Genomic DNA, 27,613 nt, shown 5'->3' on the forward strand with positions numbered 1-27,613 from the left:
TGTGTGTGTGTGTGTGTGTGTGTGTGTGTGTGTAAAACCTGGAGGAAAGTGAAGGACATCTCAAAGCACCTGGCCGCTTTAGGAGATCAGTCCTATCTTCCTCTCATCCTCACTGAGGAATGTGTGGAGTGTCGACAGAAAGCGTGAAAGACCTGCAAGAAACAAACAAGCACAAGACACACCACTAACACAAAACACACGTGCAGTGATTCATATTCTGTAAAAGTAAGAGCTTGATAAGAGATCATTCATACGAGGACAGTCGACCCTGCTGACTGAGAAACAACACAAGTGTGCATGGTGTGTGTTTGTTTATGTGTTGATATGGCAACGCCACGCAAAAAAACCCTCAAGACGCAGAGCGAGATGGCTGATAATGAAGTGTTTATATTTACAAAAGATGAATACAATATGCCTAATTCCCAGCTTTCATTTTCTTTTTTTCTTTTTTTTTTTGGTAAACAAATCTCCAGCGCTTTCACAAACGGAGAGGAAAGAAAAGGCATGAAAATAACAAATTAGGAAGCAAATGAAAACCAGGTATTGTAGATGATTGTTTTTAAAACATCTTTTCCTTTATTAAATGTATTAAATTAAGGTGGAAAGGGGATAGGCACCCTCCAGGACTGCGTCAGTGTGCTGGAAAACGTGGTACGACTTTGTAGAAACTGTAACTGAAGGCAGAATTTTAAACATCCACTAAATTAAATATTGCGGTGTTGAATTAGTGGATTAAAAAGGTGCAGAAATGCATATTTAACAATGAAAATGTAACTGAAATTATTTGAGATCGGAGCCCTATTCAGTGTACTTCACAATGTGTGGTCAATCTGTGCATTCTGGCATAAAAAAAAAAAAAAAAAGATATAAAAACTTTCAGAAAAGTGTGTGATCTAACACAAGGCTGCACGTCTTTGGTTTGACCTTCACGACTCTGTCAGGATTCGAGCGTAAAGTAACGTAACAGGCGTTCAGTTCAGCTTTGGTTGATTTTAACAGTAGACCCGGATTCATTCAGTCTCACACAGCCAAACTCTCCTGATCCTTCAGCAGATGTTTAACATGGTTTGGTCCTGTAAACTAATCGGACGGATGTGACCATGAAAAATGCGGACGTGTCCACTGAGTGTTTAGGTAAATAATGCCAATAGGAGATGAGTGAATAAGTAAACTATTTAATGGAGAGCTACTTAAAGGGTCGTAACACGCGAGTGTCGTTCTAAACATGAGCGGTAAACAACGACAGGAAATAGAAAAGCGTCTGGATTGTGTTTCACGCTCAAACAAAGGTGACCTGCAATCCAGAGTCACAGTTTTAGTAGTTCAAACGGTGTTAGGGGTCAGTGAGCACACGTGGAGCACAGTCATGGAGGGAGGCTTTTCCACCCCTGAACACACTTGCACATTAGTGATTTAAAAAAAAAAAAAAAAAGAAAAAAAAAAAATTCAACACTTTCAATCTCACACATTTGAACAGGCTGCGGAAAAAAAAAAAAAAAGAACATAAGAAGAGTATTGAGTACATAGCAACGGTACATCATCAACCACACAGTAATGCTTTTCAGAACCTGTGTTAACAGCTTTTATTTGACACTTAGAAATTATTTGAGACACGTTTATATCTCGTATTTTCGTGTAAGATGTAGGGCACGTGGTGGCCATTTTGTTCAGACGGATGTCTTCCCCTCCTCATAAACAACATTGTGTGGAAAAAAAAAAAGAAAAACCCCAACAACAACACACAGTTCAACTCTATTCATCTCCCTCTATCAGCTAATATATAAATATAGATATGTGTGTATGTGTAGGGGGAGCGTTAAACGAGTCCAGGAAGAATTTCTCTGGCAGTGTTCTCATCGCTGAGTGAACAGACAAAAGCAATAGCAAATAAATCAGAATCTCAAAGACAGGCGCTGACCTTCACTGCTGCGCTCATGTCACGTATTAGGAAAGATTAAAAAAAAAAATCAGCAGATGACTGACGGCGTGTTTTTGTGTTTATTTCTAATGATCGTCTGCGATACTGTCAACTCCCAGACAGCGTGAGCAGAGACCTGACTGTGCACTCAACACTGATAGATAATGGAAAAATTCCACAATGAAATGAGAAAATGAAGAATTGAGTATGGCATTGCTTTAAAAGACAACACTAGAGAACATCTGAGTCTTCACCTCCCTTTCTAGATGCACTTGACACCGGGGGGGGGAAAAACTGTCCAGAATGTAAAGAAATACCTTAATCATAATTATACGAGCAGATGTGCTTCTGATCTGCCAGTCTTCCAAATATGCAAGGCACCGTAACTTAAAGTGCGACGTGTAACTTATGAAGAAAATGCAAATTAAACACAACAAACCAAGCCAGATATAGACGATATAGACGAAAGTAACGACTGGAAAAACCTGTGATAAACTGAAGGGTAGTGAGGGAAATCAAGTGTGTGTGCGAGGACACAAAAACACTAGCGACTCTGAGAATCACTACATACCACACAACACACACACACACACACACACACACACACAAGAGAATATCCTCTCTCCTTCACTTTCACTCTCTGATCTGTTTCTGGTTACTCATTCTTGTTTTCTCGCTGAATTCAGAGTTGACCAGAGGCAGGCAGAGAGCAGCGTTAGAGTGCGCCTCATAAATCCTCGTTGTGTGTGTGAAAGTAGATGTGTAAGAGTGAGCATGTGCGAGAGGCCTGTGTTTAGTCTAAGCTTGGATACTCAGCCACAGCCCTGATAAGTGAGCCCCATATTTCAGAGACCTAAGCGTACCAAGCCAAAACACTGCACTTGCGTGTGTGCGCGCGCGTGTGTGTGAGAGAGAGGAGACAAGAGAGAAAAAGAAGCAAAGATTTGTGTGTGCTCTGTCATATAAAGAAACCCATCAGGATTAATTGTGGCAATAAAAATGTAATAAAATCATTTGCGTTCGTGCCGTGCCGTCTCAGGGCGTTTCCTTGGTATTGCCAACATAAAGCGAGGCACCATTACATGCTGCGCCATTAAACACTGGCACAAATGGGCTCTCATTAACCTTTGTATTATCTCATATATATATATATATATACGGTCGAGTGCAAAAGTTTGCACCCCCCATGGTTGAACACGTGTGTCTGTTTTACAATTGATCTACAATAAAAAAAAAAAAAAAAAAAAAAAAAAAAGAAGAATTCCCATTAAGTGAAAATGAAATGTGGGTGGAGCCATCTAAACCATAAAGCAAAAATAAACAGCAAAATAGTTTGTGGAGGGAAAAAGGTTTTGCTATGACACTTTCAGTGATGTGAAGAATGCAGATTAAAGAGGTTGAAGAAGTTATTTATTTATAATATTTAGATCACATTTAGAAGGGGGGGGGTGCAAAGTTATGGACTGATATTTTGTTGTCTTTTTTAACTTTCAGTACCTTAACATAAGCTGTTTAACCATATTTGGTACTTGTGATAATGATGAAGGAACATCTGTGAAACCTAAAACACTAAGGACCCAATTTAAAGTTCGTGTGTGTTAAAAAAAAAAAAAAAAACATGCAAACTCGATAGCACCTGCACAAAGGTGCAAGACGAATTATAAACACTGAGGATTGTGTCTTTCAAAATAGATGTCTGATTTTGCACATTTGCTTTAATGAAAACGCAGTTTGGTGTGTTTCTACTTAAAAATAGAAAATACAAGGTGGTGTCAATGCAAATAGATTAAATTAGCAATTTTACTGCTGACTGAGAGTCACTTCAGGAATGTGCTTGTGTGCGCAAATTAATGCAACCCAAAAGCAGGTATTTTTGTAGAGGCCATTTGAAAACAAACTTATACTTCTTAATAATGAGATTATGCATCAGTATCTCAAAACTCTCAATTATCTTATAATGATGACTTAACCAAGGTGACTTCTTTTTAGTTATTAGCCACAAAAGTATTTAAACACAGCCTGCTGAAATGCTTTAATTCATGGTCACCTTACGGACAGAATACACCCACATGTATGAATTTTGTGTTCATATTGTTTATACATTGGACAGTTTTTTTAAATGTGTCTTATCGTCTTTAATCAGTATTATATATGAGTATCACCTTCACTCTTTGAAACAAATAGCGCACACAAACAGCGAGTTTACATCGGGTTACTTCCTTGACTTCATGCAATTAATATTTGTAAATCATCTACCACTTGTTTTGCATACAATCTTTCCCATATCACGTGCAAATTAACATGCGCTGTTCGGGATCTTATTAAATCAGTGCCTCTGTGTCTTTTACGTACAAATTAAATTTCTTTATCATCTTCTTTTTTTGTCTTAAGGGCACACAAACTTTTGCACTCAAATGGAACACGGCTCACGGCAGACGGAACTGAAAACACGCTGCAACCAAAGGAGAAATACCTGCTATAAATTCTCCATGACTCAATCGATGATGCCAGGCTATGTTTGAGTAAAACAAACATCCAGCCCTGTGATGAGTTTACCTTCTTTCTCTCTTATCTGTCTCTGTGTGCTGGTTTGGTGGCATGACTCTGTGTGTGTGTGTGTGTTAATAAGAAAGATAAAGCCTTGCAGAGATCACAGACGTGGCAGTATTCCACACTGCTTATCACTGGGCAAAACAAGACAGAAGAGAGAAGAGAGAAGAGGAGCAGAGTTCGGATTACGCCTAGTGTCATCCACATCCGCAAGAGAGTCAACTGTGGACTTTAAAGCAAATTGCAAGTAATTGATGAGGCAATATTTATGATGAGTTGACCCTGCTTTCATGGACACCCTTGGCCTGGAGATAGAGACTCATATAATCATAAATGGTGAGCAGATTCACCTTGTGCATGGGACAAGGGGCTTGAGAGCGGGAGTGAAAGAGATAACGAGGAACATCGGAATAACCCATCATTAAAGTGGGAAAAGGAGTAACGAAAAAAAAGAAGAAAAGATTTACTTATTTTCAACAACCAAAAGTAACAGTCGCTCTGGTGAAGCCCTTATTCAGGCCACTATATAATTTATATAATACAACCTCCTGTCCTGATTCTATATTTCCTATATATATAGTGTATATTTCTATACACATCTCTGTAATAAAATCAGCTTTTCGGGAACCACTAATAATCCTGCCAATAATAATACATTTTCTAATTTCCTTAAATGACTCAGACGAACAAACAGTGACGGCAATAAACCTAAGAAAATCAAAGGTTCTCTCCTGCTCTCCCAGACAATTTTGGCAATGAATTAAACGTAACTCTAAAGGGGGTCCTGGGTAGTAAGAGGGTTATGGATTGACCTACAGTGCTGTATGATGGGATTTTCAGTAGAGAGCAAATGACTCTGGAGTGATTTCATTTGACTCACTCAATATGAGTAACTAAGAAAAGAAACAAGGACGTTTTTGGTGATCCTGCGTCTGGAGATCCTCAGAGAACAGATTTATGGACCCAGAAAGAGAGAAAGAGAGAGAGAGAGAGAGAGAGAGAGAGCCTCTTCAGACATGAGCACATGTTAAGGGTAAGATGTTATGGTTTCACTCATGCTGATGGACTTAATGGACTTCTCCTTTAATACTGCACTTCGCCGCTTTGTCTCAGTGTGTTTATGTGTGTGTGAGCGAGCTGTAAACATCGGGGACTTGAAGCAGTAAACCAGCAGAGAGGAGGATAGGTAGGTGATGAGAGACAGAGTCAGGAGAAGACTGAAGCAGGAACGACCCCCGCGAGACTCGTTCAGCTGTGCCCTGTGCTGATGTGCTGATGCTCATCCCAATTTACACTCCAGCTCCTTCCTGTCCTTCCGGTCTGGTGTCTGGAAGTGTGGGGGCAGATGCACGCTGGTGTCCTTGAGCTCATAGCGGTGAGACGGGAGGCGGGAAGCAGGTCTGGATTTCCCAACAAAAAAACTAAAATAAAAACGAGAAAAAAAGTGGAGGAGAGCGTGGCACGTTCAGCACGACTCCTCCAGTGCGTTGACGACCTGCTCCAGGATGTCGGGGCAGTGGTCTGCGATCTGCTGCAGGACCGAGTTGGCATACTCCTGCAGCTCAGCGCTCTCTCGCTCACACTGCTCCAGCTCCGATTCCAGCTGCAGGGGAAAGGAGAACATCAGCTTAATCCACACGGATCATTCACTGTACTTGCACTGGATAAGCTAACAAGTTTTTGTTTTGTAAGTATAGAATAAAACACTCTGGAAAATAGGAAAATAATCAACAACCTGGGTGATGTGATGCTGATTATTTTCCTGTAACAGCATGCCCTGGAGCGTTTTACTCCTCTTATACCACAGTGATTTGGCAATGATTAGGATTTTTAATTTAGTGAAGACCAACATATACTTTTTTTTTCCATTTATTGTTACAGTTAATGTAGAGGAAAGTCAGAAAAAAAAATTAATCCCTGTTAACACTTACATTATAGCCAAAAGTCGTTCCCACAGCAGTCTCTTTTTTTTCTTTCTTTCTCTTGAAGTTAATAAGCTTGTTAACAAGAAATCGCAAAATGTAAACTCCTCTATCCGGAAGACTTTCCCATGTTGGAAAACTTAAAGTTACAGCTTTATCTCTGACTGATAGGAAATGCAGACACTGCCAAAAAAGGCCAAAAATAGTTAAATAAATGTAAACTTCATGATATCAACAATTACACACAATTTTTTAAATCTGAAGCATCTGCTGTACAAGTCCCTGTGAATGAGCTGTTACTACTGAACTGAGTATTAGAACGAGTGCATTAATATAAACCTTGCAGCAGCACTACCATCAGAACAGCTGTTACAGAGAATTAATCAACACTTTCCAACCAATCAGAATCTAAAATTCAACATCGCCTGGGGTAATTCTGCTTATTATATTCTATAGTACTTGGAATGGTGATTAAGGCCTAATTATATTGCAGCAAGAAAATATACAGAAAATACAACAATTCCCATAAATCCACAGATCATTTGATATTTGAAGACCATGTTCATTTTAATATAACGCGTTAAAGTTGTAGAGTCTAAAATGTAAAGCTTTAATATTAATTAAACCTTTTATGAATTCATAAAACACAATTTAGACAAATTAATACACTTTGTTTTTAGGGTCAGCCAGGTTTAATGTGAGTGAAAGGATTTTTTCCCCCAAAAAAGCTCAATTTCCTAAATTCTCACTGCTCTTCACTGCAGTTCCTGTATATCCCTTCTGCCCCACTGTGAACACAGAAGCCCATCTGGGTCAAAGAGAACTGAAAAGAAGTCAAGTGCACTATAAAGTTCTCAGCTCAGGCGAGACTGTGAAAGTGTCTGTGTGCTGAAAAATGTGAGCGAGCACAGATGAGGTGCAAATAAGTTTTAAAAAAAAAAAAAAGAAAAAAGTGAGAGTTCAGGAAGGTGTGAAGCAGCAGTCAGCTGGGTGACGATAATCTTCTCCTTCTGCTCTCTCCTCCACCTGCTCTGACTGTGTAACTTCCCGTTAACACCCAATCATTAAAATACTGCTGGAAAGCCTTGTCTCTGCGAAGTGCATCATTTTAAACCATTATAACACGGCTCTGCACTTGGAATTCATTTCACTGGTTTTAATTTTCCGCTCGTTAAAAGAAGCTGAGGCTAAAAATGAGTATTTAACATTTTTTACTGCATATCATGCACTAATGATAATCACAGGTGAGAATATCATTAATACTCAGAACTATTTTTCCACATGATTTCTGCAGTGCCTTGGGCCGAGACAGGAAATTGAAGGAGGGTGATGGCCAGGGACATGCAATGCCAAGTGGTCTAGGAAGTATGCTATAGCAGGAGCAGGTGCCTCAGTCCAGCATTTTCTCACACACTCATAAACACATGTGCACACGCACACACACACACACACACACACACACACAGGTGTGAGAGAGGCCCATTAAACATTAACACTCCTACTGACACAATGCACTAGGTAACAGGAGAAAAGAAGACGGGAAAAAAGTTGTATGCTACAAATCTAAAAAACAATTTTTGTACTAGGGATGCACCAAAATTCTTGCTAAGTAAATAAGTAAGTAAATATTGGCTGAAAAAAATTTTGATAAGGTATTAAAATAGTTTCCATAATATGATAAAACTCCATTTAAAACTCCAACAGATTAAAAAAAAAATTTTTTTTTTAGGTTTGGGTCCAGCATGTCCTAAATTTCACTTGCAGTTCTGGCTTCAGTGAAGAATTTTTATTTCAGTGCATCACTCATCACTCAAACTTTACCCAGCAGGACCTTCAAGTCATCCGCCCCACGTTTTCCCCAAAGGTACCTGGGCCTCTGTGAACAGGCTGAGATTTGATGTGCTGCAAAACCTTTAAATTGCCTTTTAGATCTAAACGGAGAGCAACGATCCAAAAGCCAAAGCTCTCCACCCGCAGAAAGCAGAATATTTTGTGAAAAAAAAAACAAAACCACAAAGCTGTTTTCTTTGGCTCTCCCAAATTTAACAAGGTTAATGATAAAGACATCTGTAACAATAATGAGAGCATGCATTCATACATCATAAAATGCACTTCCCCTTTATGTATTTTCTTATGTGTGCCTGAATTGAATGACCGCTTCATAATTAATAAAACAAAACATGGTTTTGGTGGTTCAGATGGCGCAACGCAATGCTACCTGTCAGACCAGTGTTTGTACAACTGCAGGGCAAACACGCCTGGCCAGCAATGAGAATGACAAGCATCCATTCCTGATACACAGAGCTAGAGCTAATGCTACGCTCTGCTTGCTCAGGATCCGGGGGGAATGTCCGTGACGGATATGCCCGAGAAAGACTTTCCATATCTGGGCCAAGACGAAATGGGGAAAAGATTAAATCCTTAAGAATAAAACTGGGCCAAGACTAGAAGGGGCAATCAGAATCTAAGTGGACCTGCATGAGTTTACATAAGGATACAACCTGGCATTTACAGATGTATAAATTCAGAAAAACAGCCAAAACGCCATGGTCAAGGTTTCAACTCGTATGTCCATCCTTGATACATCCAACGATTAAGAGTGAGACTGAAGGCAGAGCGTAAATATAGATTCTGACATACTCTTGTAGCTTAGAGCTTCAGGTCAATAGAAAAGGTTGCTAGCCCATATTTAGACTTCCATTTCTGGCCTCACCAACCTTTGGGAACATGGGACACGTGGGAAAATAAAGACTCAGAAGAGATGAGCAGGTAGAATGGAGAAAGAAAGCATTGTGTTGTGTGAGGAGGGTTAATGAGGCTTATCGGTGGCTGATATATGGTGCCCAGGGTGAGGACGAGGGGTGCAGTCATGCTGTCTATCTAAGCTCCATTAAAAGCACACAGCAGGGAACTGGAGGAGGTTTGGGGCTCAGAGCTACCTTATAAATCCGGAAAAAATCCCACTGGTAGAGCTGGAAGGGGTACAGCAATGGTCATCAATTGTGAAATTGTTTTTTTTTTTTTTTTTTTTTTTCACCTCAAACCACCTGATTCACTCACCTGTTAACTAGCAGATAAATCTCCTAGTAGATAAATCACCAACCTGCTGGACACTGACTGGAACTGATGACCCTTGGTGGACTTTAAGTCGATGTAAAACATACTCATTTGGCTGATGCATGTATCTAATACACAGTACTACACCGAAAACTTGGCAAAAAATGAAAACTTATCTACTGACATGCGTTAGGTCTTTCATAGGAGCATAACAACATGTCTTGTTCATTTTGCATGTTTGACTTGAGATATTATACCTAAAATACAGTGTGGTGTCTATGCAAATAGAAAACTGTTTGCATGTGTGCAAATACATATGAATGAAGGGCAGGTATTAAGTGAACTGTTCTATTTACTAATTACTCTTAGCATGGAATAAAAAGTTTATCAAAGTTATGCATTACTAAAAGATTCTATCATTTACCAAGTCTTAATATCGTGAAAGTTCCTTAAAGTTCTGAATTAGCATCACAAAATAATCAGGTTTTCTGAAATTATGACTACAATTATAAAGTAATGACCATGATAAAGTCATAATAACATGCAATTTTTGCTGCACATTCATTCTGCCAAAGCCAGCAGATTCCAAGACAGCCTGAACATCATGTTTTGATTTATTGTACCTTCCTAAGGTATTTTTAAACAGGTCTCCCAGCCTTTGTGTACATGTGGTGAATAAAGTCAACTTTGTTGCAATAGTACAAAGTTAAAATTTTGAGAAACTTTTTAGACTTAGTAAATGAATCATTCTTTTGTCAGTGGGTGAAATGGGTTTTTATATAGAGATTTTCTGAAATCATTAACTCTTCTCAGAGGCATTACTTCAATTTTATTTTTGACTATATGCTAATTTTTTTTTTTTGGCCTGACATCCTCAGTTGTTCTTTTCATTTTTTTTTTCCACACAGTAATGACTGTCACAGTGTTGGCCTGGATCTCTTAGAAATCTGAACTCGCCACGACTATTGAGAACAATCTGCACATGCAAAACCCTCATTAACATATTATTTTGTCCCTGACTTTGGAAGTGGTGCAATTATTCTATTTACGCAAATTATTCTTTGTAAATAACCTAAAAGACCCCCCACTAACTACACATGTGAAGCAAATAAAAAGTTTATAAGCAAATTAGTACTCAGTATTTATGATCTTTGTAAATGTTTCCACCAACTGAGAATGATCACAAATAGACACTATAAATATAGGAATGAGATCTGATAGTAATAGTGAAATTCAAAAGAAAAACATCCTAAAATGTTTATTAATCCAACAGAATGCTGGAACCTTCAAGCTAATTACTGCAAAGCTGAACATCCGTCAGATGGGAACAAACAGGGCCGTTTGCTAGACACTGATTAAGACCAGAGTTCAGGCATGAACGACTTTCAAAGGAGAATTTCCACTGACAATGTAATTTATTCTAAGACTAGTCCAAGACCTCAACAGAACTCTTTGAGGGGAGTTAAAGAGTAGCAAGGCTGCTGCCGCTTCTCCCCACTTTACTATGTCTACTTAGTAAAGATCCTCTGAAAAAACAGAGCAGTAAAGATAACATGAAGCTTTAGATAAGAAGGAGGTATCTGTCTCATTATCTGTCTCCCAAACTGGTTTCCTTTCTCAGCCTTGACCCAAAACCCCGAGGTGGGGAGAGGAGGAGAGAAAAATGGGGAGCGAAGCAGAAAGAGAGGATGTTTTTTGGTGTGTGTTACTCTGTTATCACAGTGGACTCTTATCGGGTGTTATCACACCTTTACTGCTAGGGCGCTCTCTGAGCCCCAGATAAACAGCAGTCAGATTATAATGAGTGCAGAAAGAACTCAACTCTCTCACCAGAGGATGAACAAGTACTAGAGAGAGATGGCTTGAACATGTGTACAGAAATCATAAATGAAAGAGTACTGCCTTAGCAACAATGCTTTTATACGTCGTATAAAACAGGATCAGATGCAATGTCTGATAACATCCAAAATCTCTAACATGACGGGCTCCTTCTGCTCTTCCAGCCTTCGTCCCCATGTTGCTCATCACGTCTAACCTTTGACCCCTTCATCCCTCCTTCTGGTCCTGACTTACATTTGTCTTTCCACCTCACTTCCCCTTCACACTGCCCCAGAGAGAGTGAAAGAAAGGAGGAGAAAAAGAGAGACATGGATATAAATTAGGCTGTGAGCTGAGTGCTCCCCTGGCATGGTGGTTAAATCAGAGGGATAAAGATGACGGCCATGGGCAAGCCCTGTCCTTGGCTGGATCCAGACTGAGTTTCCATCAGTGCCAGGATGGAGTCAGGGAAAGGGGGGGGGGGGGGGGTGGGGGGCCGGGGGGGACTAGGGGCTAGGTCTAAAATCTGCAGATCTGCTAAAGCAATCAAATCTCTCTCAATAAATCTACATAAAGTAAAAAAGATGACAGACTTTCCCCTAAATGTGACAAGTATAAAAGCAATGATTCTCGAAGTAGGAAATGGTGCTTTTCACTTCAGCAAAATCAGACACTCGTTTTAAAGGAGGGGGATTAGACCGCGTAAATTGCTTGCTTTTAAGAAAATCCCCCCAAAAGCTTCGGGTGCCCCTTCAACCCCCCTTCAATAAACTGAGATGAGGTCACTGCAATCTTCCCTCGTTCTGTTGAAATCCCCTCTCCCCAAGCCAGCGCGCTAATGCTCCCCAACGGAGTTCCCTTACTGGCGCTGGAGTCGAATTTATCCCTACGGTGTGACTTACAGTCTGACAGCTCTCCCAAACGACACCTCAACTCTCCATCGTCCAAGGTCGGGCCAGCTCAGGTACAAGGGGTTAAAGGGTTAAAGGTGAAGGCGTGTACTCTAATGGAATAGGCAGATTGTTACTATAGGTGGATGGACAAGAAATGCAATGAAATTAATTAAGAATCCCTGAACGCGGGAAAATTAAAAACGCATCTTCTGTGTGTAGCAGGACTAAGTTAGCTGTAATGTTATACACAGAGGCCTTGACTTACTAAACAAATAGTATTAATTTGTGTGTGCAATCAGATAAATCGCAAGATTTATAAGGAATACTTGCATCAATTCTGGCAAGGGGGTGGGCGATGGATGGAACATTATTTAAAGTTTTTGAGTGTGGTGTTCATGAGCAATCACCAGTTTGGATCTCTAACAAATATTCTGGAAATGGATGCATCATTACACAACAAGCAAAATAAAACATGTTCAGAAACATTCACAATCACAATTTTAGCAATTATGAAACAATATAATTTTGTCTTTAATACCTGCCCTTGCTTTGTATTGATTTGCACACACAGTCACCATTCCTGAAGTCACCTTTAGAAAGTTTAGCAAATCTCATTGCAGGGGCTAATTATACATTCTTTGCATAGATTTTTTTCCACCTTTAGCTAGAAATGCCCCACTGCAACTGCATATTCATTAAGGCATACGGGTAAAGATAACATTGCTATTTTGTGAAAGATACAATCCTGGGTTTTTTTGCAAGTGTCTTTCAGGTTTGTGTGTGTTTTTACACAAATACATTTAGTGAATGATTCAGAGTTTTATGTCTAGTACATGTTCAGGTAATAATTTTTTTCATAAAGGATGGACATTTAAATAAAGATTTTACCCTGTCCCTCCTTAACTCAGCTCTGCAGACTGATATATCTTTCCACTCGATCTTTATTCCTTTCTCTATTTTTTTAAACTGTGCATTGGACACTCTAGACTAACCGTAATGACACTCCTATAAGAAAAGAATGGACTCAGTCGAGGCCGGACTTTGCCCTGGCGGTGAAGGGTTGCGGTTGTTGCACTAAACAGGACCGACCGCATCTGATTAGAAATGCCTGGAGAATGAGGTTCAGGCCGATCTGTGCAGCCCATCAATCAAGTCTAATTGTGTTTCTGGGCTAATGTGGCCAGGAGTGGACGCACAAGTTGCACCCGATGCCAACCACAATGCTGGATGAGGTCAAACAGTTTGGTGGAGGCAGTGAGTTTCGAACACAATCACAACGAAAGCCTGGCACACACGCCCACCACAAAATGATGAAAGTCCGGTTTTAAATTTTTGCTGATTCTGAGTCTGAGCTGAAGGCATATGGTTGTGTCTACGATTGCGAATAAGCATTTTTCAGAACTGAGGTCACGTTTTCAAAATTCAACAGCTCTCAACATGGATGAAACTCTACAAAAAAACTTTTCATTGATTCGAAATCATTTTGTATTCAAGCTCTATCACGGACCAAACTATTGGTCAAATACTTACTAATTGCAAATGTTTACTCATATTGTTCTAAAACTGGCGAAATTTAAAACCAGATGGATAAGAGTTTGGATTGAACTACAATCAAAACCTGAAATTAAATTATAAGGATTACAGACACAAAGAGAAAAGAGGCAGAAGGGAGAAACACCACTGTACCATTACCCTGTAGATTTCTGTTCAAACATTATTTCACCAAGCAGATCATTTTGTGATTGCACAGGATACAAAAAGATTTCGTTTTCTTCATGCATCTTAATGATGGAGTCATAATTCCTTCTAGAAAGGTGAAAAGTTTATGGCTGTTTTACAAATAACCTGACATCCCGACCTTGATTGCAAATTTGTGCTCTTTTTATTCACAAAATTACTTATTTTCAGGAATGGATCAAGCAGAGAAAAAATGTTTCCAGTGTTGAGCAAGAGAGCAAAGTAGGCATGATGTTAATGAGAATTTAAAGTCAAACGCACTTGAGTAAGTAAACAAAATTCAAACAGTTAGTGTATACAGTGAGGTCCAAATGAGGGCACTAGTGAAAGATTTTCATTACAAATTACATTATCAGCAACAACTTGAGTGGAAAGTAGAGTTTTAGAAATATTTGCATGAATTTCTATGTATTTGGTACATCCCCATTTTGCTTTAATAAGCAAAGCATGCACTCAAGCTGGCATGGACTCAACATCATGGAGTATTGTCTAAACATGTGCTTCAGTGGAAGAGATAAGATGCAAGGAAAATCTGACCTTTTGTACAAAGGAGTTAACAATCAATATCATACATTTGCTTAAATTTAAATAGAGACATAGAAACAGCACAGAATCTTGAACACTTCCTTTCTGTGTTTGAAATTTTACAAAAATCTGAAAACTATGTTTATTTATGGTTTTAAATGAAAATAAATTCCCAAATTAGTTTCAGTGTGGTCTCAGACTTTGGGACCCCACTGTATATTACTGCAAACCACAAACATGTATCTGTTACAGTAGTGGAATTTATCTTTGCAGCACTTTTAATGCATATATTGTGGTGGTTTTACATCAGTGTGTTCCATACAGTAATATGGTTTCTAATGTAAAGACTGTAAAAATATGCTTATACTATTAAACAAAGGTTATTACAGCACAAACTAGAGGGAAAGACGTACAGCTAACGAAATGACACTAAGTGTTTTTTGGTCTAGAAAACTACAGCTAGTTTTTTTAGTCTCTTCTGAGACATGTTTTTGGTATTTTTGGGAGTTTTAGTGACTAGTGATTAATGCTTGTTATCAAGTACAAAAAAGTACACTCTTCTGACTGATTAAGACTGATCATAAGTTCTGAACAATCTGAAAGGGCAGCGTAGGCTTTTCTTCCTGCCAATCATAAGCTCCTCACTCTGCAGAAGTTCCTGCACTGTTAGTAGCTCTTTAAAAGAACTTAACAGCTCACTACACATGTGTAAAAATCCATTACTCAACCATGGAGGTTCATAAATGTCTTCTCTTAAGTCGGCCTAATGGTTTTTATTAATATGATAGGCCCTGTGTGTGCTTTGGCGCAGCTAGTACGGCTGCTGACAGGCTAAGCCAATGACAGCAAAAACCTGAGACAAAATTCGAGCGAAGGAGAGGAATTCATGAAAAGATCAAATGTGACATTTTCCATGTTTAGCTCGGCCTGAAATAGCCATCAAAGCGGAGACGTGAAGGGGATGTGAAGTTTGTTGTTCAGAACAGACAGCAGATATTGTTCAACCACACAGTGACACCTTCATCTTTTGGGGACTGATTACCAACCTCAGGATCTTTTACTGGTTTTAAACTAAGCACTGATGAGTTCACTTTCTCTTTTAATAAGAAATGAGTGTGCTGATTTGATTTGGTCACACACTAGCTTAGCTACAGTGAATTTAAAGACAAAATACACAGTTTTGACCCACTTGCTAGCTTCTCATCTGTTTGCAGATATTTTTACATCAGTGAAAATAAGTTTGCTGAACGTGTAATATAATGCACAGTTCACTGCGGCCTTGTTCTGCCATGTTTACTCCCATTTCCTGCCTGTTTAAATTAGCCTGCATTTACGCTGCCCAGGATTCATGGGCCTGTCAGCCAGCAGCTGGCCACAACAGGCATCCGGCAGCAGACTGCACTGGGAACAGTCACGTATCTACTACCACAACTCGCAACCGCTCAGCCGGGGTGCCACTTTCACACCAGATTTTTTTTTTTATTTTAAATAAAGCATTTCAAGCAAATAAAAACTTAGAACAACTTCTGTTCATCCAAAAACAGTAGGCAGGATGTTTGCAGCTTGTACAGTGAAACACTCTCCATTAGACTGTTTTAAGTACATGGGTACTGACTGAACATCTCATGCAGAGAAAAATGTTAATGTTCTCATCTATCAGCTATAGGAGCTACATGCAGTGAAATTAAAAGTTCTGGCAGTAGAAGCTCTGTTGGCTATCGTGACACTATCCGTTACAGTTCTTTCTGAGCCTGTGTGATGTATGATAGAGAACCGGATTCACAAACAATCTTTCCTGATTTGATCAAAGTAAATAAAATGGATACGTGGCTCCAGCTTGTCCAAACCAACATGTCCAACATCCGTGTGTGTGTGATCATGTGAGTGAGAAAGAGCAAGAGAGAGAAAAATAGATAAAAAGGACAGGAGAGAAGGGAAACAGGGAAACAAATATAAATTATTTTGACTAGAAATGTATTATCTAACATCAGCCCCCTATATTTTGCATTGTGTGCAGTCAAGTGCAAAGGTCTGCCTAGCCTTAAAAGAAAATGCAGAAGAAACGTACAAAAATGTACTTTATTCCAAAAATATTTAATGGATTCTGTGATCAGCTTAAAAAAAAGTTGAATTGCTTCTGAAAGTGATATAAATATTCTCTAATACATTGCAGGCCCACCCTCTGCCTTTAGAACTGTCTCCAGGGACAATTTATCCCACGTCAGGGTTAAGAGTACGCTGTGTGCGTTTGGCTTCTACGTCTTGGCAGAGACTTTCTTTTTCTTCTCTTGTTTATCCACGATTTTTTTCCTAGTTTTGTTATCGTTTTGTTCTTCTGCTTTTTTTGTGTGTGAATTCTTTGCTGATTCTGGACTGCTATTTTTTCCACCTACAACCTTTTGCATAACTTCTGAGCAGCTTTTGGATCCTCTCAGTTGTAATATTTCTCCCCGTGTTGTTTTGTGGCCGGATAAACCCATTTGCAGATATTTTTTTCACCATTCGAGGACCTTAGGGGTGGGTGGGTGGATTGTTTACACTTTTGCACTCAACTAGTACAGGCGTCATCACTGGCACTATTTTGGCAACTGCTTATCACGGATATTGTGATTATGGTGAACTACAAGAGAGGAGTGATCTACATTACAAAATAAAGAATCAATTCAGATTTGCTCATGAGGCTTGACTAGAAGACAAGTTTATATATGACCTAGCATTCCCTAAATCCTAAAAACCTTATTAGATTTACTATGTACACAAAGGCTTTGTTTTGGTTTCGGCACATTTAATTCCTGATTTGACAAAATGCAGTTTGGGGAGCTTATCTTTGGAGGACCGCTGGGTCACTGTGTGGCTAAAAGACCTTCCTGTACACCAGTCGTTTAAACAGAAATGCAACATCCTGTGAACGACTTAAGCTTTATTAAAAAAAAAAAAAGGGGGGGGGGGGGGGGGGGATTGACAAAAAAAAACAAACAAAAAAAAAAACACGTACAGCATCAGGGAGAGGAAAAACCCGGGAGCGAGGACATAAAACCAGCACTGACCACAACAGAGGATGAGCAGGCGGTCTGGCTGAATAGAGTCTGGCAGAGTGTGTGAAATAAATGGAGGGGCGTGAGCTCGTAAAAAAGTGTGTGTGTGTTTAAATTTACTGTCTGGATCCTACTGAAGACATTCTCCAACCAATCCACACCACTTGCATTATTTATGCACTACTAGCCTCCACTTTGCTTTCATTATGAAAACTAAAGCCTACATGTTCAAACAGTGTTACCAGAATATAAGGGGTGGGGAAACATGGGAAGGCAGTAATTACAACCCAGTTCACTTAAAAACATTTTATACGCTTCTGAAGTAAACATATATCAAATGCTAGTGTGTGATTTGACTGGATCTCTGGGGAGTTTACATTTCACTCATGCACCCAAACGAAAAGAAATGGGCACAGTGTATAAAAAAGTGTTATGCAGAGGGGATTGGATTTTCATGTGACTTCACATGCCTCAGGGCACCGGTGTGGATTCAAATGTTGACTAAAATAGAAGTGTATCTGTCCTGAGCAAATTTACACCTAAGAAACACTTTTGGTGTGAATTAGCCTCTAAAAATGTGCATGTTTTGTGTGACATCACATGACGGACCTATTTCAGGAATAAAACACTTGAAGGTGTGCGTTTATAGGAAAATAACCAGGTGATCCTGAAGTATTCCACTAAAACAGTAATTTTCCAATGATTACAATACGAAATTCATTACAGAATGAAATACATTTTATCCATTTATAGTTATATTTAATGTTGTGTAATGTCAGTTCCTGTTATCACTTGCCTTATAGCAGCTATAAACAGCCGTTCCCTCACCAGCCTCTCTTTTTTCTCTCTCTTGAAGACAAAAAATGCAGCTTGTCATGTTACCAAGAAACCGTAAAGCGCAATTTACTCTTTCCTGCGGTGAAACTTAGTTACAACTTTAACTAATGGTTATGAAGTGCTGACACTGGAGACTCCGTCCAAAATGCCAAATAAAACTCTCCTCAAAGAAAACATTAAAAATACACAATGTTTTCTGTTTATGTGTAGCGTCTTCCATACAAATCACTGTGTAAGTTGTTACTTTAGCAACGATAAGATATTAGAATGAGGGCATTAATGTAATCCTTGCATCTGGAACTACTGTCAGAGCTGCTGTTACAGAAAACTAATCAGCACCTTCTGACCAATCAGAATGGAGAATTAACCAGTACTGTGGTACAGGCTTTTAATATGGGTTTATGCATTTATACTATACGTATGCATAAGGACTTGTAAAGTCCGGGTTGTCCTGCTCCTGTGAAAAGACAAGGGGCTTCAGGAAAAAAGCTGAATGATTTGGGGCAGTACACATGAGCAAGGCCTACATCACAAAGCTCTGCATCACGTCCAGCAACAATTCAGGAGCTAAAACAGAGCACATCATCTTGTAATTCTGAAGCCTGGTAAAGACCACAGACATGCTGAAGACCACAGAAACCTGCTCTGATGAAGGGACTGGGTGATAGCAGCACAGCTACTAAACAGCGCTCCACTAAAAGTGCCTATCAAAATTCTTTCTTCCGAGGTATCCTTAATGCGGGATAAAAACTTCATGAGGGAATTACAACAGATCAGAAGACAGACGATAAATTGCGACTCTCTTCTCAGCCATGCAGGTCCAAGCACTCTGCTATCTGATCTCCCTTATGTCATGAAGCAGATAGCAATCTTCAATATTACTGCAGCGTACAGTAATAAAGCATAATAAAGGAAGGACAGTAAGCCAACAGACAGGAGGGATGAGTTCCAAATACGTAAATGAGGAGAGAGGTCAAGGAAGATATCAGTCAGACAAGCCTGTGAAAGCTTGCATCCCTTCCAGTCCCACATCTGAAAGTGATTCTGCTATTAGAGGAAGACTCAGAATTCGAACAGCAGAATCTCACCCTAGGTTACACGCCTTGAACTGTACATATGGTATGCACATGCACAGCATCTAACACACCAAATGCTTTAGGTCCATTTGGTATGGAGAAGGTTATATGATATATGCGTGCATTTGAAAGTGTCCAACTCGCCAGAAATTGAAATATTCATGATCTCTCTGTTTTGGACTCTTGAACAAGGCCAAATGAGACCTGGCAAGTGTGTCTGAGGAACAAGGTGTGAGCGCTGGTGAGCATCTGCACTCAGCATGACGCCACATTTCTGCAGAATTGTGCTTCGTTTTTTTTGCACCATACCCCGCTGAAAATGATCTTATTGGGGGGGGTTGTAATGTTGTTCACCAAAATCAGTAGCAGTTCTTTCACCATCAGTAGGAATGGAGAGATTCCTGCAAATGAGTAATTCCATGACTGGGATGCCATTTGTGTCCCATTGATAATACATGTGCAAATATGTGTGCAAAGTAAAGGTAAAAGACATTTTAAACATAAATAACTTAGACAAATAACTTAAAACATTAATAAAACCTATATACAGCACTTTTGTCTTTAATGTCCTTATGCCATTAGCATAACCACATTTTGTGCATTTGCTAATTCTGCGCTAAAAATTCAACCCTGTTACTTTCAATCCTGTTACTTATTTAAGAGCAAAATGCAGTAAAGAAATCTTGTAAATTCAATTTACTGAGTGGTTAAATGCTTGTTTTCTTATATTCAACATAAAAATTGTGAATTTTTAAGAGATTCAGGGCTAAATATCGTCTGTACAAATGCTGTAAATGTAAATATAAATGTAAATTGCACCCCAAGTGTGGAATTACCCAAACACCACACAACACACAGTGTTCATTTAACTGTCCTGATCACTCACTCTGTAGGTGCTTCAGATGAAGCTCAGCCCTTTTGATCCACTAGAGACCATCAGAAACACCTCTTGGATCAAATAACACAAGTTGGCACAAACAACCTGAACCTCCTGCATCTTGCTGATTTTAACCCCAGCAGGTCTCCTGTAATGCCGGCCAAAGCTGTCTCAATTAAATCACTGCAAATAATTCAATTTCACAATGAAGAGAGAGAATCGAGGCCTGCTGGGTTTTTGTCGAGTGGCAGCCTGTGATGACCGATGCACAGTCTTCTGGAAAGATTGGAAAAGCCTATCTCTCAGTACGCATGCCTGCTGATGAAAGCAGTCGCTCAAGAAGAAAAATAAATGCACAGATGTCTCTCTCTCTCCTACTCCATATTAAAGATAGGACAGAAAATTAAAAACAACCAATTTTTTTTGGGAGGAGAAAAGTTATAAAAAAAAAAAATAAAAAAAAACAGAAAACTTTTAAACAGCATTTGTTTTCGAGCCAAATGGTTGTCATCGAGTAGCCTACATATAAAAAATGTTTTTCAATAATGTGAAGTCGAGCCAAAAACCTGCCAGGAAGACAGTTCACTGTGCTAGGAAACACATGAGCATTGTGCGGAGCTTGGCAACACTACTGCATATCACTCTTCTTGAAGAATGAGGGTTGTTTTAACATGAGTATAATGCACATATATAGACTTCCAGACAATTTATTTTTATGACGTTGCAAGAGTTTCAAAATGGATGCAAAAATTGGGAAAATATGCCTCAGGAATTAAACCTACTGACTGTCTGCAGACAATTTACTGGCAGGGAAGGTAGAATAATGGCTTCAAAAAGGTGAGACCAAGAAAAAGATGCACTTATGTATTCCTGAGGAAAGATTTATAAGAGTGAGATGAAATCTTCACGTGAAGTTTCCTCCTCAGTCCCACTTAAATCCCCTCCTTCATTTATTTCTGGCTTTAAGAAAGAGCTGGGTAGCATTTGAGTTAGATTTTTGTTCAAGGAAGAGAATTTAAGGCTAATAAAACCAATATATTGGACTATTTATTTTCTGTAGGAACACATTTTACTCTATAAAGGGGCCTAATGGCATTTACACACAGCCAGTCTGATTCACAAAGCCAATAGGAGATTTATGGGCAGTGTGCTTTAGTGTCAGCTAGGGGCTCACTCATGAGCCAAGCCAGATGGATTTAATAATCAATAATGACAAATCCAAGTATCTAAAGAAACCTTTGCAGTACCATGTCCACTCACGGCCGAATCTTTTGCGCATACGTTCATTTGTACATACGTTTATATACTCAGTGCTAAAAGAGATCATGGAATACGTTTAGTGATGCCAATCATCAGTGCATACATCTTTAACCATCACCCACCTCCTCCAGGCTCATCTTTTGTAGCTCTTCCTCCCAGGCGTCCCTCTGGCTGCGGTGGTAAGCTGAGGGTGGAGCCAGGTCCTGCAGGATGTGGGGGTCTCTCTCATGACAAAGGGCTGTGAGATGGCCAATGTACAATTTCAGCTTACTGCGGTTCTGATTGAGGTCTATGAGAGGGGGAATAATCTGTACAAAACAGAGAAGAAGAGTCCTGTTAGCAATATAATCCAGCCGATATCCTCTGTGCAGCAATGGTTCCAAGCAGGAAGCACATTTAAGAAGCCAGGACACAAATGGAATATCTGTTACCATATGTGACTGGTACAGGAGAGCCAATTTTCTAAAAAAGCGATAAACAGTGACACAACGTAAATGATTTCAGATGATGAGAAAAAATTTGTAATATAAAACACATTACTAAATCACAGTAAATCACAATCACATAATGGCGTAATCAAAATTCTTTGTGGAAAAAAGGAACTGAGAAAAGTAAAATTGTGTTCCAAGCCCAGAAACCTTATCATACATCATCCCTCAGTTTGATTTGTAATTGTACAAACATTCCGCACAATTATGGTCTTCTTCTGATTGTCCTGTAGAAACTAGAGATCTGGGGAACAGCCTTAACATCCAAACCATACTGATATCAATGAGATATATATATAAAAACACGACTTGCCATACACACCCCATCTCACATTTTCAGCAAGTGAAATGTACACTCATTCAGACCACATGTGCCTTGGAGTGCCTTCCTGGGCTTTCATAAGGAGTGAAGTTTGGGTATGAAAGAGATGCTTGGCCCAACACATTCTTCATCCCCAAGTCCGTTTGATCTTCTAGCACAGAGTAAAAGAGAAGGATGAATAAAATACTGCAGCTCCAGAGAGGAGGGAGGAAAGGTGTGGGCAGACAGGAGATACAGCCACGGATAGCGTGGAGCCGAGTAACAGGATAGGTGTGCTAAGGTAGACCCAAACCCCGGCCTGCCAGAACCCTCCTTCAGCCTCCTAACTGCCTGGCTTGGCTTTTAAGAGATTGAGTGTTGCATGCGCTAAATGCTCTATTGTCTTTGGACTGCCTGAACAAGAGTGGATAATTTCTCTGAACTTCTGCATCCAACATGTGACAAAAGAAGATCGACAGAACCTTTCCCTTTTAACGAAGTAGAACAGAACTTGAGAAAGTTGAGTTAATGCTCCCAATGGGCTTCATTTATCAAGCTGGATATGAATGCATTTATTCAAAATTGTTCACAAGAGCATTTACAGAAGAAATGTGGTATTCATGAAAATCCAGTTAGTTTGGAAAAACATTTGTATCATACTAGAGCATACGAGTTTGCGTAAATTTATGTATGAGGAGATTCACTAATGTGAACCTCGACTGATCAGCTTCAAATCATATAACTGGTGATAAGTTACTGCAGTTTTTGCAGTATATATTTAAATAATATTTAAATATAAACATGAATTTAGTGTACATTTTGTGAAACTCGTTATTGACTTGAAAGAAAGAACTTCAAAGAAAACCCATAAATTAGTATAAATAAGACTATGCATTGAATTAGGTTTGCCTACACTGCAATGACTGAGCTGCATTACAGGAACATTCAGCGTACAACGTGCTCAGGAGGAACTCTTTCACTGCTTAGTCATCATTTTTTCATTTCTCTTTTATGGACTTTTGTGGCCGGAACTAAATGCGTATCAGCTGTGCAGTGAACACGCTTTGCACTTTACAGCTGATTTAATTTATCGACATATGCACATGAGTACGAAGAAAATCGGTGTTACAGAAACTTGTGTAAATCTGACAGGTTTAATTCTGTTAGGCCTACGAAACCTATTTACACACAACTGTGCTAAAAGCTCAGAGACTCACTGTTTGGGCTGCACAGGTAAATGGAAAGCATCCACAGTTACCTGAGCTTGGTAGAAAGTGAAAGTTTGTAAATAAGTAAAGGCTGCAGGGATGGCCCGATGGAGAATCTATTAATCTGAGGTTTGCAAACACTTGTTGAAATGTTTGGTTCCAGATGCACTATTAATTCCTACTACACCATGTATTTTTTCCCAGGCAAATCTTATTCTGTTTTTGTTAGCTCAGAATGAGATTTCTACATGGTGTACACTAGCTACTGAATAAAAGAGTGACAGAGGGATACCACAAAAAATGGTGAAAAAGATAAGAGAAAGAAACAAAGAAAAGTCAGATGCCACCAGTAATAATGTGCTCCTTTGAACTATAACTACTTCATATTTATAACACCATATGAAAGTCTGTGTATTGGCTTTTTATTGATAGCTGGGACTAATAATGTACATGTGCGGATTCCTTACTCTACCTGAACACTCTGTGCCATCTGGTCAGCCTCACCTAAAAACCTCAATCACGGATTTTTTACCAGTCAAGGTTAACACATGGAGGATATTTGGGACCACTAGCTCAGTTGGCAGGCACAGAGAGAAGAGATCATGGCTTTAAAGAGGCAGGATAATAAAAGACTTTTAAACCACTGTGACTGAACTGCTTTCTCGCAGGCCAGGCGGTTACATTCAGAAAACAGCTGCATTCAAATATCTTCGCTTTAGCCGTAGCAGCATCTTTTTCTTCCTTTCCTTTCCTTTTTTTTTTTTTTTTTTTTTTACCTCTCTTAAACAAACACATTCTTGTTCACTAGCCCTGTTGACCGGGAGCATTTTGTTCCCTAATAACCGCCTTTAAAACAGGTCCAAAAAATGATGGGATTTGTTTCCACCACAATTCGTTTCTCCTATAGCATTAAGTAAGGAGGAATGGGATCCATCGCTCATGCTGAAGACAAATGTCCTCCCAAGTGCTACACCATTTGTATAGTCATGCAACAGCTGACCTGCTTCTTCTCTTCGGTGATAAACAGCCCAACAACACTGTAGCATACTGTGCTAGCATGTATAGTACATGCGGACAAGTGGACTGTTCCAGAAACGTTTCATGAGGATGGATGATTCCTGCTCATGAGGACGACGGCAGTTATTTTAGCAGTTAGCATCAATCTCGCCAGCTGGCAGGGTTTTCTGGTGGCTGGATTTTGTCATCAGTGTTTTGCTAATGTCATGTTATTCCGTCGTGTTAAAAAGTTTGTGTGGTGAAGCGAGGCGTCAGGGGTCATAAATAATAAGAAAATAACAACAAATATTATGTCCAGGTGGTAGATTTATGACGATGGATTTTTTTCTCCACTCAAAGGACCGTTTGTGTCCTTGTGTTAGTGTGCGCTATGGACAGTCAAGGCTGTGTGTGTCTTGTGAATAACATTGTGGAAAAATGATGTAACACCACGGTCAAACTTTCATCTATCTTTATTCTTTGCTGTCTCTGCTTGTGTCCTTTCATTCCTTCTGAAAGATTATTCAGTGTCTTTTAGACCGTAATCCAAGATCATGGATGCTGGCTTACGCTGTTTCCCACAGATGAGTGAGGCAAACTAGTAGTGAACTGGGTAGATGTGTTTTCTAACATTATTCCCATTTTCCTGTCACATTCTTCTCTGAAAACCACACAGCCTCAAGACACTCTTGGCTGAAAGTCCTTTGGCTTGTGGGTAGTGGATATTTAAGTATACTATTAGTGATACTATAAGTGAGTAAGATGAAGTAGTTGCCTCATTTTACAGAAGATTGGATACTGAACTCCAACCCAGCTGCTCCCTCTCAAAATGTATTCTCTGGCCTCATCTACAGTCTCCGCATTGGGAGAACTACTCATAGGAATCTCGCTCAGCCCCTATTCATTATGACCTCTCTAAAAGAAGCTGTCTTCGCTAGATGCTGGACTGAAATACACGTCCACACATACCTGGCACTGTCATACCTCAAACCTCCCCCTACCTCCTCCAATGTCCACGGGAGAAAAAGAGTAGACCGCTCATCAACAACCCAGCCTCCCTGTTCTCTTCCCCCTTCATCAATCACCCATCAGTTCATCTAGCGCTATTCGATACCCATGCTGAGAAGTAGCCATGTGGATCAATGCTGTCAGTCAGGCAGTCCATCAGAATGGAGCCAATGGCTTCCTCCATATGGTCCAGAGCAAAGGGAGTCCCAATGCAACAGGAATCCAAACTCCAACATCAGCCTGTGCGGGGGAGGATCTGAGGATCGCAAAGAGGCCACCATGCCTCTTGGTAGCACAAGCTAGACTTTAATGCACATCCTTTCCCTATGGTTGCGACTTTTATTGGGCTATCCACTTACAGCCACACAGTGCTATTTGGCTAAGAGAGGTTAAGAGCAAAAAAGGTAAATGGATAGTGGACTGCAAAGCCTAAAATCTGCAGGCCTCTGACAAAGCCGGTAGGCCTGTGATCATAAAAACGTTTTATGAAAGAGACAAATCTACTCACAACGGAGCAAAAAAGTCTTGAAAAATGGCCACCACACACATTCATGCATACAAACGTTCTCTGTTTCACTCTCCTGTCTCAACCCCCTCACATCCATGGCAATCTGAGCACAGAGCACAGATGTGGAATGGAGATTAAGAGCAGGTGAGTTTGTCTGTCTTCCGATGTAGTCATATCGTATATTTGAGAGCCTCTACCTTTCTGCACTGCCTCTCTCCACAACTCACAATATGCCTCTATTAACCTTGCATATATATACACTCTATTCCGCTGCGCAGCCCTATAGCACAGGCTTTTTAACACTAAAAAAACACAGCAGCAACATTAATTTTTTAAAAGACGCAAGATTTATGTGTATTATGGCTCGGAGGCTGTAGCTTTTTACGAACTTAAAGCCTCGTCACCCATTTATGCAGGCGTTTTATATGAATGCCATTAGATTTATACACTAAGAAGGGGGGGGGTTTATGGCCATTGACGTGCGCAGGCTAGAGCTCTCAGTCAGTGATTGGCTAATATAAAGAGCAGGCCTTTATTAGCACAGCAAGAGGGAAGAGAAGCCAGGCAGGTCTGTGTTGACTCTGGAGAAGCATAGAGGGAAATTTTACACTAACTTGCAATGTCACCTCCATAGCGCCATTTAAACAGACCATGAAGTCTGCAGTCTATAGACTGTGTTCCATTCATTGTGCATGTGTTTGCTTCATAACAATTAGTAAAAGGAGTTCTAGTCGGCCGAGATGAAAATTAAGTGCCTGGAAAAGGAAGGAAAGGCTGTTTGGAATTACATTCAGCCCCAGGAGGAGGTTAAGTAAGTGGCAGTCAGGGTTATGACCTGTGAGGTGTTAGAGGTTAGGGTTAAAAAGGTTGGAAACTGCTCAGAGAGATATGAAGTGGGCTATTCTTCCTGTGTGTAGTACAGGGAGGAGAAAATACATACACTTTTAGTATAGTGAAAATACATCAAGCATACTGGGTGGAAATAGGCAAGGCAGGATAGTCTCTCATACAACAAAGTATATAAGTAACCCACCATTTAAGTTCCCTTAAGTCCCTTCAAGTTCTAAGCAGTATAAACACACAAAAAAGGTCAATTAAAGATTTAGCGTTTCTATTTTCTACATTCTTATCCAAAATAATGATTCAGTTATTTATTTTACTAAGCCCTCTTCTTCGTCTTAAGAACCTGAACTAAGAAGATTTTAAAAAGAAGTGTTACCCAAGTACATTTATTCATTTGGCGAAAGCAGTTGAAGCTTACGAGCCTTGCTATAGGAGACAGACCACTTGGAGGTACCGGGATTCAATCGTACAACTTCCCAATCGGTAGTCCTGAGCCCTAACTGCTGGTCCCTAACCATATTCCTGCCTACCCTGCTCCAACAGTGGACAAAAACAAAACCACCAAATTCCTTCATTTTCAATGAACTTTGGAGATTTACAGTGACAGGATGGTGAGCAACTGCTCACTGTGCAAAGTGGCTGGGGCAAGCGACATGAGGGACAGTGGTAGGGTTCGCCACAAAAAAAAATATTTAAAAAATATTTGTGCTTTTTACTTCCATATCCAATGCGGTATTTGTAAGTGATTGTGACCAG

The 27,613-nt window shown here is 39.7% G+C and overlaps 1 protein-coding gene across 10 annotated transcripts in view; it reads right to left on the bottom strand.

Moving 5' to 3' along the window:
- Positions 1–553: 553 nt before the first annotated feature.
- erc1b (ELKS/RAB6-interacting/CAST family member 1b) overlaps positions 554–27,613 on the bottom strand; it is a 205,380-nt gene continuing 178,320 nt past the window's right edge. For 7 of the 10 annotated variants that reach the window (XM_053241656.1, XM_053241657.1, XM_053241659.1 and 4 more), the window contains 2 exons: positions 21,628–21,813; positions 554–6,071 (listed from right to left, as the gene is read on the bottom strand). In XM_053241656.1, coding sequence (XP_053097631.1) covers positions 5,934–6,071; positions 21,628–21,813 — 324 coding nt within the window. In that variant the 3' untranslated portion in view covers positions 554–5,933. Of the gene's footprint in view, positions 6,072–21,627; positions 21,814–27,613 lie in introns of those variants that run through there. The other 3 variants (XM_053241662.1, XM_053241663.1, XM_053241664.1) reach the window with 1 other exon arrangement.

The sequence above is a fragment of the Pangasianodon hypophthalmus genome, chromosome 18 (genome assembly GCF_027358585.1).
Source record: "Pangasianodon hypophthalmus isolate fPanHyp1 chromosome 18, fPanHyp1.pri, whole genome shotgun sequence".
Lineage (NCBI taxonomy): Eukaryota > Metazoa > Chordata > Actinopteri > Siluriformes > Pangasiidae > Pangasianodon > Pangasianodon hypophthalmus.